The 12,195-nt window shown below is 40.9% G+C and overlaps 2 protein-coding genes across 2 annotated transcripts; one reads left to right on the forward strand and one right to left on the reverse strand.

Moving 5' to 3' along the window:
- Positions 1-478: 478 nt before the first annotated feature.
- Positions 479-5,941, reverse strand: tspan7 (tetraspanin 7). The gene is given in 9 exon segments (XM_037261064.1): positions 479-537; positions 638-682; positions 685-727; positions 1,202-1,285; positions 2,028-2,183; positions 2,684-2,779; positions 2,863-2,937; positions 3,022-3,210; positions 5,719-5,941. Coding segments are annotated over 8 exon segments (753 nt in total). The 5' UTR covers positions 5,806-5,941; the 3' UTR covers positions 479-537; positions 638-659.
- Positions 5,942-6,614: 673 nt separating this feature from the next.
- On the forward strand, positions 6,615-11,891 carry srpx2 (sushi-repeat containing protein X-linked 2). The gene is made up of 10 exons (XM_037261050.1): positions 6,615-7,003; positions 7,440-7,517; positions 7,818-8,009; positions 8,415-8,591; positions 9,346-9,469; positions 9,546-9,667; positions 9,849-10,028; positions 10,610-10,743; positions 10,821-10,942; positions 11,522-11,891. Exons 1-10 carry the CDS (start codon positions 6,958-6,960, stop codon positions 11,703-11,705), a joined length of 1,359 nt encoding a protein of 452 aa, XP_037116945.1. The 5' UTR covers positions 6,615-6,957; the 3' UTR covers positions 11,706-11,891.
- The last annotated feature ends 304 nt before the right edge of the window (positions 11,892-12,195 follow it).

The following is a 12,195-nucleotide window of genomic DNA, read 5'->3' on the forward strand; positions in this document are numbered from 1 at the left end:
AAGATGCTGAAGACATGTGACTTCACCTTTTATTAGTTTTTTCCGTCTACATTTTTCATGCATCCACAGGAGAAAAGCATTTAAACTGATGACTGATATGAAAATGTGGGTTATTGTAGCTGGCCTTTTATGTATGCCATTCCCCTCACAAGTAACCTCACGCACAATCCTTTGTCAGTTTGTCTTCTTACCTACGCACATTTGATCAAAATTATAAAATAAGGCAATGGCATTATTTAAAAGCAAAAAAAACAGACATCAAACGAGTACTGAAGCACAAATAAAGTGATAATATTGACACAATGACGTCTACTCTTCATCATCGTTTTTTTCTATGAAAACAGAAAACAACTTAATGTTTGGATCAAACTACACTTTCCTTTTGAGGTTCATTTGGAATTTTCCCTTTTGCTCCTCTGCTGTGTCCTGTGAGTGGATAATAATAATACAAAAAAAGTGGCGAGGTTGGTTTTTCTAAAAAGTTTAAAAATCACAGGAGCGTCAGTCGTTTAGGTTGGGAGATGCACACTGAGTCACCTGGTAAAACAAAAGAGAAAGAAAGAAACAAACAAAATCCCCAAAATGCTGCTGAAATATTTTTTTGCTTAAACTGGATGTAATATAGGTAGCTTTTTACCTGCATGAGGCAGTGGCTGTCTTTACACCATCTCGTACTGGTTGTGGTTATGTATCGAGACAAGCAGCAGGCCAGGAATATCCCAATGAGCTGAGCACAATTGAAAACACGCAAAATACAGGTGTGTTCTATTGTTTAATAATAAACATGTACTTCCGACAATTTGTACCTTGACTTACAAGTTGTTATGTCAATCCATTTCCTCATTGAAATGCATTACAATGCCATTTATCGGTACAGCTCTCACCCAAACCCAAATTTCATTTTGTGTGTTTGACCGTTTGTCCTTTTCAATGAAGCGCTGCAAGTACATCAGCGACTGTAGCTCTCCTTCCCCACGTCCCAGGGCATTTCAGTACCTTAATTACTCCATGTTATTCTCTAAATTTCCCTGAAGTGTTTGAAATTGGTCTGCAACTCAAATTTTAGCTGATGACAAATAATAAATTCCATCATACAACGGCTCATAACTTGACAAAAAATCATGTAGGCCAGGGCACTCGTGAGTATAAATACCACTGTACTCATTTTGTGGGGAGTGTCTACCAACTCATTATCACATACCTGGAAAAAGGCAATTCCAAAGGAGATCCCAGCAATGATGCCCAGGTTGGATTCCATCACATTAGTCACCAGTAAGAAGCAACCCTGCACACAAGACAAATAATAAATTTATTCCTTATCCAACACTACCAAGAACGTGACGATTGCTTGGTAAAGCATCCATCGTCCATTATCTATCACTATTGTTTTAAAGGGAGATTAGGTCCTAAAAATACCTATATCTTAAATCTGTGTTGTTAAAAGTGAAGAAAATTTGCAAGAAACATGAACCCAACCGACATGACTTGCCTTCGCAGATCACATAAATAAAATGCTGTTGAGAGCTAGATAAAGTCCCCTGGCCTTTACTTTTGAAAGCTGTGATTTAGACAATGTTTTCAAGACACACAGAGCACCTAGTGGAAGCCCATACATACAAGGATGTGGAGAAAATACAAAGTTTGACACAGGAAGGCCGGCGTGGACAAGTAGAAGAATTATGTGGTGGACATACTAATTTGCTACTCTACCATGCAACCACCAGAGGGCACAAGTGATTCAGGCCTGAATACTGCACAAATCCTTACGTAAAAAAAAAAAAAAAAATCTTTAAACTAACACATCTTTTTAAGGTATCTCTAACATAGAAATGAAAGTAAACAACAAAAAAATCTCTAAAAGGGGGCGCTGCCCAATAAAGGTTTGGGAGCCTGACTACTGTGCAAACTGACAGAAAGTGAATGGCGTGAGGTTCTGCTTGGCAGTCAATAGTCAGTGTTCCAACGCTGTCCGTTGTTCGCTTGTTGGATTAAAACAATGACACAATTTAGTCGAAGTAGAAACTCACAGTGTTGTACACTTCGTTGCCAGCCTTGTCCAGGTCCTTGAGGGTCTCCGGAGAGCAGTTGGTGTCAACTTTGCAGCAACTGGCAGGAATGCCCTGGTCTTTGAAATAGTCGGTTTCTGCCCAGTCCGTGTAGTTTTTCACGCCACAGCATTGCAACTGTATTTACCCAAAACAACAAAGCAAACAAGTTACGGTCATTCCAAACTATCATATTTCTGTTATTTTACATCACTGATTGTGTTCAAACAGGCTCAGTCGTGAAGTCAATAATATCTATGTAGGAGCCATAGGATCAGTCAAATCGTGTGTTTATATATTTACTACCCGATTTTTTTTCTCTAAAGAGATTTATTTCGATGGGGAGGAAAATTTTCACGGCACACCGCTTAACAAAACGATACAAAAAAAAGAGGATACACAGGTTATTTATGTACCTTCTGTAATCTAGTGGAAGATTTGTTTGGTCTACATTTTACTAAATGTGGTTGGCACATAGCAATTAATCCCTCCTCACTTTTTTTTAATAGAAAATAATTGTTCATCCAAATAAGTGATATTGGCTGATTTCCTGTGGCACACTGTCGTGCCATGTCCCAATCTATGTGACTCACTCAAGATGCTTGGTGGGCCAGATTAAAAACTCGACGACTACTTACAGTCCTTTGGATGGCATCCACAGCGGTTCTGCTTGTCTCAGTGCTGTTGTAGGACTTCACAGCATTTTTGTATGCAGTGCCTAATTTTTCCTTTATCTGTAAAATCCAAACACAAAAAAGTAATTCCATAATTGTCTTCTGCTTTGTTCTATGTAGTGGTTTTGCCACCAATAACTCACCTCATGCCTGAAGATGAAGCCTGATATTCCGGCTACCAGCTCGGCCAGGAAGACCACAGTTAAGAACATGGCATACTGTACAAAGAGAGCGATTATGTGGAACATTAAAAGCAATGTGTTGGTTGGGTTAGGAGTTGAGGAGGGGGGTTCGCCACTGACCAGTTTGAGCATCCACGGGCTGCCCCGGCATGTGGCAAAGCAGCCAAAAAGGCCGAATATGATGATGGCGGCGCCGGTGCCGATGAGCACGTACGGCGCGTTTGTGGTCTCATCGGAGGCTAGTGTGATGTACGCCTCTAGGTTGACCTTCCCCCACACGCCCACCGCCAGCAGGATCATGCCTGTGAACTGAGGAAGAGCAGCAGCAGCCAATCAGCATCACCAAATTTGGATGCACCACTTTTTCCAGCTCGAGTACATGTACTTAATTACCGATACCAAGACACAAAATTCCGTTACCTCCGTCACCGTGGGATGGAGGAAACGGAATTTCGGTTTCTTTGTGTGTCTTGACATATGAAGGGATTGACAATAAAGCTGACTTTGACTTTGACAATACTTGACTGCCATTACATCTGGCAATTTATAAACGATTTTATCTCTTACATATCGATAGTCCACTAAGTAAGTACCGTACTTTCTATGTGGGGAAAAAACGTTTGATTCTAATTAACGTTAGGTTTTAAAAGTCGGTTTTAAGAATTATAAGCGTTTTAATCAATATAAATGTTTAAAGTTGTTGGAGATTCTATCTTGAAAATTTTAACCATATGCTGGTGGGTCTGGAACATGTGATAAAAGAGAATCCACTACATTGAGAAATACTTCCAAAGTGATTCATTCCAACGCTTCCAACTCGGGCTGAAATGTCATCATTGTTATTGTCTATACGTCACGTGTGTGTGGATGTGTGTGTGTGTGTGGGGGGGGGGGGATACTGACTCCCATAAACAGCGAGGACAGATAAAAGCATTTTAGCGTGAACTTTGTGTTGGCTACAAATGGCTGACACAAAGATAAAAATCAGCAGCAACAGCACTTAATCATTATCTTTAGTGTAAGTATGAGGGCAAAATATTCGAGTAGAGCTCTGAAATTTGTGATTGATAGGTCCTGTTTTGTTTTTTTATATTCAAGTGTCTGTAAAATTATTTTCTTTAAATTGTTTTTAACTTGTCTTCTACTAATGTTAACTGGACTAATCGGGGTAGAAGGGTAGAGCTATACCATCCATCCATTATCTAATGTAATTTAACAGCTTAAAGCACCCTCATACTGAATTCGCTTTATTTAAAGTTGCTTTATTTAAATGTTCTGTATTCATAGCCCAGGCGATGGCACTGACAAAAGAAAAAAAACAAAAGAATGAAAATTGTTTTGAGACATGAGCAAGTTATCATCAAAACCATCCATTTTCTGTACCGCTTGTCCCCACGGGGGTCGCGGGTGTGCTGGAGCCTATCCCAGCAGTTTGATTGATTGATTGAACATTTATGAGTCATCAGGCAGTAGGCAGGGGACACCCTGAACCGGTTGCCAGCCAATCGCAGGGCACACAGAGACGAACAGCCACTTGCACTCACACCAATGGGCAATTTGGATGTGGGAGGAAACCGGAGTAACCCACGCAGGCACGGGAGGAACATGCAAATTCCACACAGGGAGGGCCGGTGGTGGAATCTTACCCACACCCTCTGAACTATGAGTCGGACGTGTTAACCAGTGTTCCACCGTGCTGCCTGCAAGTTAGCATTTGTTTACAATATACTTGTATTGCATTTGATGGAACGCCACCCCCACCAATATGGTCTATGCATGTCACATATCGCGTGCTGGCTCTTCTATTCATATCCATGGTTGTCCCTGATAAGGTCCCTGCGTCCTGCACCAAGGTGAACACCAAGTGTGGAAACTAAAAGGCCTTAACACTTGAGAACAACAACATTTTCAACTTTTTGGTGTCGCCAATTCATAGGGCTAAACAATTTTGAAAAATATTCTAATTGTGCTAAGCTTCCGCTCCCTCCAGATTGCAATTTAAAATATGATTATTTCTTCAAGGTCCTCTTTTCAAGTGTTTGAAATAAACCCGAGAAACAAATTAAAATGTAATAAAATAAATTGTATTTTTAAAAAAAAAATACGATTATTTCTTTAAGGTCCTCTTTTCAAGTATTTGAAACAAAATTCTACCATACAATTATACGTGTATAATTTGTTACCAGGTGATTTTCAGATATGCTTTATGAAAGAAAGGGAGGTTATAATTTTCAGGGTAAATTAGATTTAAGATACTTCAGAACAACCATGGGCACATTTTTAAGTTTGTAAAAAAAACAACTTTGTTGCTAAGAACTCCCAAGGTGAAAGATCATGACATTCATTTGCAGTACATTTGTGATTCTAAGTGCAATTGATACATACCTGTTTTGGTTTTGGAAAAAATATTTTTGTAACTACGAAGGGTTCGGTGAATGTCGGTCTCTTTGATCAATCACTATGGGTAGTATCCTTTTTTTATTTGCCTTACACGTTCTACTTGTAATGCCAGCATAAACATTAATATCATTGAGTTTGAACAAAATAAAAACAGTAGGACTTCGAACGTGTGAGTAGGCAGTGACGTCATTTCAAGTCTTATCTTTGATTAATCACCGGAGGCTGTGCTCGCAAATAACGGCAACAACGGAGTTTGTGGACGGGCATTATATAAAGGTTTATCTTCTTAACTTAACAACAACAAAAACGACCTTGTTTTATTTAATTAGTGCGTGTTACCCTCTTTTTTTTCCCATCCCATTGTTGGTATTAGCTTCTCGCCCCCCCTTTCTCCACATCGACATGGTCGCAGCTCACCCAGAAAATGAGACTGTAGGAGATGAGGAAAGTCTTCAGGCAGGTAATGACCGGCTTCGTCTGAAGCCGACGTGAAGGCGGCGACATGTTCGACTTCTTTCGTTTCTCTGTGAAGTAAAAAGAGAAAAAGCTCACTTCAAAGGACGGCCCAGAGAAGAAAAAGTTGATGGGGGGGACGCGGGTTACGCACGTCCTAGGAGAACTCAAGAGGGAAGTGACGTCATTGTCCAGATTTACTTTTCCCGTGGGAATCAGCGACAATAATATAAAGTTAACTATGTTCAAACTTGTTGATCACCGGCCCCGCGTTCAGAACAAGATACTCGATCTGAATCATGGCAAACTAGATACATGTAATTTGAATTATAATCACGAAGAAAGTCTGGTGGGAATAACCAAAGAAAAGCGTAGTAAGAAATTCAGCCGAATTTTATTGAGATAATACTGCATTAACTACAACAAGAACAACAGCATGAACAACAAAAACAAAAAAAAAAGATTAGCTAAGTGGAAAAGAAATCTTTTTACTTCAAAGAAGTGTCAATTTTTTTCCTCCTTGAAAAAGTCTCAATGAGTCGTCATCGTTCATCCTTTCTCTCCGACGATGCTTTCAAAATAAAGTGATAGGCAAGCTCATACTATTTAGTACAGTTTTATTCATGCGTTGTATTGAGGGATTCCTTAGAAAATGATAAATTCTGAAATCAATTCAGTTGTATTATCAATGAAAATATCGCAACAAACATACTGAAAATGAGCAATCTTTCTGTTTTTTATTATGAAAGTTCTCAAACTTTTTGTTGAATCTTCGCTATAGTTTCGCGCGACTGTCATATAATCACTCAACTGAAACACAGTAATTCCGTAAATTATTGAGAGAAAATGTACATTTGACTATTAACGCACATAGGAGTATTAATTATTTTAAGAATCACTTTTTGTCTTATCGACACGCTGGAACGTCATTGAGTGACACGAGACAACAGCCCCCCCTAGTGGGTTTGTACTCGTCACTGAAGTAACAAGGAGCTTTTCGGCTGAGCACTCCCGAGAAGACAGAAAAGCTTATTTTTCACCGGAAACAAACCAGTGGGGCTTTTTAAAATTCGTTTGAGTGTCACTTGTCAAGGTTTTGCAAAGTTTGACATTGTTGGGAGTTAGACTCCAGCCAACGGGAAGCTGCGCACAACGTTTTTCCTCCCAGCAGTGTCATCCTTTTTCCCGTCCAAAGGTTTGACTATGACTCGACCACTGGTGTTCTTTTTGTTCTCTTTACTTCTCGCAGGTGAGTCCGTGAAGCTCTCATGATGATAATAATGGATAGTTTACTTTTGTGCCTGTGAATAAGGTCTAGCATTGTCTCCCCGTGATAAGCCAGTCAGCTATTTTTTTTTTTTTTGCGGTATTCAGTAATAAGATGTGCATTAGATACAGATGTGGTTCACATTTAGACCTCACTCACACTTCAGGAAAACAACATTTGGGATTCCCCAGCATGTCATAATTAATTATAACTTAACCAGTGAAAATGATGACCCAAAAAAGTTTTTTTCCCCCAAGTATATGCAATGTGTGAATGCTGGAATGTTATTAAGCTCCTGCTAAAGAAAGCTTGTGTTGCTGAGATTCCTCAGTATCATCTTAACTGTTTCTACACCTCTTCCCAGTTTAAAGGAGTTTTGTTAGTTTTTTTTATGCGTTTCTTTTTTTCCTTGTTCCAGCTGTGTGTGCGACCATAGAGGATGGTGGCTATGATGATGTTGCCGAGGAAGATGATGAGCATCATCTCGACTACACCAGTACGTATAATAATAATGCACAGATGGGCCAGACTTATCTCTAAAGATCAAAATCACAGTATACCAGTGTTATAATACACTAACAAAATACAAGTAGATGTGTTTATTACAAATGTGGGGCTCTTAGTCATTCCTAGAGTTTGGACACATACCCACGGCGAGGTGTCTTTTCGGCAGGGCCACAGAGAACGGTAATGTTTTTAAGAGCAGGCTCAAGACCGACCTTTTTAGTTTAGCTTTTAGTGTCCCTGGCCTTTATTACACATACCGTACATACGTTACAAATGTCCTTTCCACCAGAACTTCACTGGTGTCACTCTCCACGTCTCGTCAACGGGGAGCTGTCCTGCCATTCCCCACGAGGTCGAGCATACCGGACCACCCAGGGCACCCGCTGCACCATGAGCTGCGATCGAGGCTACCGCCTGATTGGTCGGACGTCCATCCAGTGCCTCGCCAACCGTCGCTGGTCAGGGGTCGCCGTCTGCCGCAGTGAGTGGAAGTTGCCGTTAACAAACGTCACAGTTCGTCTTGGGGGATGACAAGTTAATTGGAGATTGTAGCTCTGCTTTCCCACAGGCGAAGATATTACAGTAATTAAGTATAAAGCAAATGCTCGTCATGCATGATGGAGCCGACAAATAATAATAATTGATGCCCCGCCATAAAAGGTTTGGGGTTGTAATTGCATGGTGTTATGTCTAGAGGTGTTTTACCCATCTAGATATACTGTAAATGCCTTTTCTTACTGTAAAACATGTTTGATCTGAAACTGTCTTCTGTATACAGCAGAAACAAAAGAATTGACCTTCCCTTTCCAATATTATTGGAGGGAACCGTAGAATGGACACAATCATTCCATCAGAGTATCAAGTTGATCTTAATTTTGTCCTGCAGAGATGCGATGCGGTGTGTTGCCTCTCATTCCGCACGGCAGATACACGTGCACTCAGGGCTTTGTGGTGGACTCCAGATGCGACTTCACCTGCACCCCCGGCTATCACATTGAGGGGGAGTACACACGCACGTGTCAGCACGGGGGGACCTGGAGCGGGGCACAGCCCATTTGCTTAGGTACGCTTCAGAGGTGCTCGCACTCTGTGCTTAAGTAGAGGTACAGATACAGTACTTAAGTACTGATAACTGAAAATTATGCTTAAGTACAGTCACCAGAAGTCACACATTGAAAAAAACGCAGTGATGAAGAATTTTCTTACATTTGATAGCTTCAATCTGCAGCCGTAAAATGGAGCTAAACTTGGTACATCTGCTTTGCTGACTTGCGATTTTTTTTTTTTTTTTTCCACCCACAAGCACAGCTCTCTTGGGGTTCACTTTCACCAAAGTAAACATATTTTCTCTCATCCTGCTAATGGAATCCAAAGCTGTGGTCTCTTCAGCTTCATGTTTCCTTAAAGTAGTGGTTCTGAAGCCAGGGAGCCTAGACTATTGTTCTAACTAAATAAAGAATAAATACAGTTACTCATCACTTGCCCTGTTAAATGTAAAAAAAATATGTCCTTGCGTATATAACCCCCCCACCCCACACACACACAATCATAACCTCATCCACTATTTGTTTTTAAATGCTAGGACTGGGATGGGCAACTGGCGGTCCACACAAAACTAATGCTTGGACCTCACATGTGTATATATAGGTTTGGTTTTATGAAAAAAATATACAAATCATGTGGTCACTATTTAGCAAACTTGCTCACGGCGGTGGTGTAGACTGTAACCCTCGCAAAAAACGAGGGATTGCTGTATTTGTCTACAATGAAAGATCAGTTTTCCATAAAATGTGTTGTGGGTCTCCAACTGATTTCAGACACAGAACCTCCAAAAATCAGATGTCCGCGATCCAGAATCAGTGTGGCAGAACCTGGTAAACTGACTGCCAGAGTAACTTGGGATGCACCGGTTGCCACAGACACAGCTGATAAAACACTTGAGTATGTCTCTGCTTAACTTTAGGACCTTTTTCTCGTTTCAAATGGAAGGACGAGTTCGACTTTCTTGTCTTTGTAGTGTGATTCTAGTTGGCCAGCAGCCCGGCACGGACTTTAACGAGGGAGCCAATATAATTCGCTACAAAGTGTACGATCAAGCCAGAAACAGAGCTGCCTGCAAATTTATCGTCCGTGTTGAAGGTGAGCAGATGTATCACTTGGAGCATGTTCTGCCTATACTGAATGTGTCATTGAGATAACTCACTACATTATTTGTAGTGAGTTAATAATTTTTGACAAATTAAGCGTAATTGGATCATTTTGGTGACTCAGTGGTTGTGAATCATTGAATAACACCACACTACTCTTTTTTTCCTCCCAGTGAGGAGGTGCTCTGCCTTGTCTCCGCCTTTGCACGGTTCCCTCACCTGCTCCTCCGATGCCACCAACTACGGCGCCGTCTGCGAGTACCACTGCGATGGCGGGTACGAGCGCAATGGCGTGTCCAGTCGGGTTTGCCAGCAAGACCGCAGCTGGAGTGACGACCCTGTGGAGTGCGTTCGTGAGTACGAAATACAAACTAGTGGGAATTATTACATTCAGAAATAGCATCCAAGTGGTTCCACAAAATCAAGTCATCTGGATCAAGATTATATATTTTTTGGGGTAGATTTATAGTCTTCTTAAAAAACTGTTGCTGGAGTCATATGATTTTATTTCCTGCAACAGCTTGACAAAATAAAATAAAATAAAATTCAATACACCATTTTATTTATTGTCAATATTAGCCCTGGGTTATGAAACCTCTTAGCCGATGTGGCTAAACATTATAAAAATCTCATAGCCACGCCTGAGTGTAGTTAGCCACAACCTGCCTGTAATTATCTTTGGTGTAAGTGTTGAATAAAAAAATACATTTTATTCATTAAATAGGTTTTGAATCAACAGGCCTATTATGTTAAATAATTTTTGTCTGCCGAATATTAGAATCAGGATTGACCCTAATCAATAACAAAGTGACCCCATTTAAATATAGGTCGCAGCTCAATTGTCTTGGGTTATTTGAATAAAGAAATACCCACTGGTAGAATGCAGACAAAATACGTATGTCTATCTTGCTGACAGTGATATTGTGTGTTGTAGCCATGGCGATCGAGACAAATGTGAAAACGGTGTCGGCTCTACTACGTCAATTTTTCCAGACGAGGCGACTTCTCATCCTGTCTGCGCCCGACATAGCCGACCCAGACTACCAGCTGCAGAACATCATGATACAAGTGAGGAGAACTTTGAACAACTTGAAAGCCCCCCACAAAGGTGGTCAACAATCTCTCTGCTTTCGTCCCACCCCCAGAAAGCAGACTGCGGATTACAACTGCGCCACGTGACGCTCATCGAGCTGCTGGACTCGCCCCCGCGTGAGATAGGACGCATCAAGGATCACAACTTGACCTCGCTAGTTGTTGAGGAACTGAGGTGATGTTGAGAGAAATTTCAAGTGATTTCCACCAACTTTTGATTCGGGAAGTGCATTCACACTCAAACGCTGAGATTCAATACAAATAGGTTGTAAATCGTCGAGGCGTCCCAGTCTTGACATTCACCAACTGAACAAAACGCATCGTCAGTGCCCCGCCCGTCCAGTTCAGACATCAGCAAATCACAAATCAACCTTACCTCTTGCTAATAATACACCATTAGTTATTGCACTGAACTTGTTTTATCAACATATACATATATATACACAAAGACAGACTTACTATTCAAGTTACATCATTCTGTAACAGAGCAACAACTATGAACAGAATCACACCAGACAGACACTCAGTCATCTAAGTAGAGGCAAATATATATATATATATATATATATATATATATAGTGGATTTTCCAACGGAGAGTCCAATTTGTGTAAAGCCTCGGTTTTCCAGACTGGAAAATGCTTTCATTGAGTTCCCTCACAAGTCACACTCACACACATGAATCAGACATCTGACTCAGTGCATATTACCACCTAATAAGGGACCGCAACTGGATTTCAACGATTTCCCAAACAGGCTCACATTCCGAATCTCCAGGCAATACTTCAGCATGGTGCTGGTGGACAAGCTCGGGCAGGATCGGGAGCGCTTCATCACCCCCATGGCGTCCGAGGAGCTCTTCTCCTACATTGACGGCTTCTTGCTGGACGAAGAGGAAAGGGAGAAGCTGGATCGCCACAGGGACTTTTGCGAGTCATAAAATAAATAATAAACAGAGTGGGAGAGAGGGACAAGGTGACATAAGGGCCAAGAAAGCCCAGATGGACGCAGGAGGAAAGGTGCACAAACCTCCTACGCTTGAGTGTTTCTGCTGATCATCAGTAAAGCCTACATGAAAAAACAATGGAGCACAAAACACATTGTCGCATGCGCACACACACACACGACAACGTGTTTGTGTTACACTGCATTTAGTTACATTCATCAGTAATTTTTGGCACAAATTGTACTTGTAAAAGTAGTTTCAATGCAACATTTTTTTTAAAATTTAGAGCATTTTGTTAAGAAACAGTTTAACATTGAGTTACATTCCTATTAATCTACAATTGCTCACATTATAGTTGGCCAGAGACTTCAGTGTTGGGCACTGCCACATAGGGTCATCAATCCACTAGAACTAACAGGTATTTACAATCACATGCAAAGGCTCTGAGGCTGCGCACAAAAGCAAAATTTTCAAAGAGAAAATT

This window comes from Syngnathus acus, chromosome 10, assembly GCF_901709675.1.
Source record: "Syngnathus acus chromosome 10, fSynAcu1.2, whole genome shotgun sequence".
Taxonomy (NCBI): Eukaryota; Metazoa; Chordata; class Actinopteri; order Syngnathiformes; family Syngnathidae; genus Syngnathus; species Syngnathus acus.

Bases quoted from the DNA above. Each gene is read 5' to 3' on its own strand.
- srpx2 (XM_037261050.1), top strand. From the start codon at position 6,958: ATGACTCGACCACTGGTGTTCTTTTTGTTCTCTTTACTTCTCGCAG. The intron at 7,518-7,817 runs GTACGTATAATA...CCTTTCCACCAG, and splicing joins GCATCATCTCGACTACACCA to AACTTCACTGGTGTCACTCT. The intron at 10,943-11,521 runs GTGATGTTGAGA...TTTCCCAAACAG, and splicing joins CTAGTTGTTGAGGAACTGAG to GCTCACATTCCGAATCTCCA.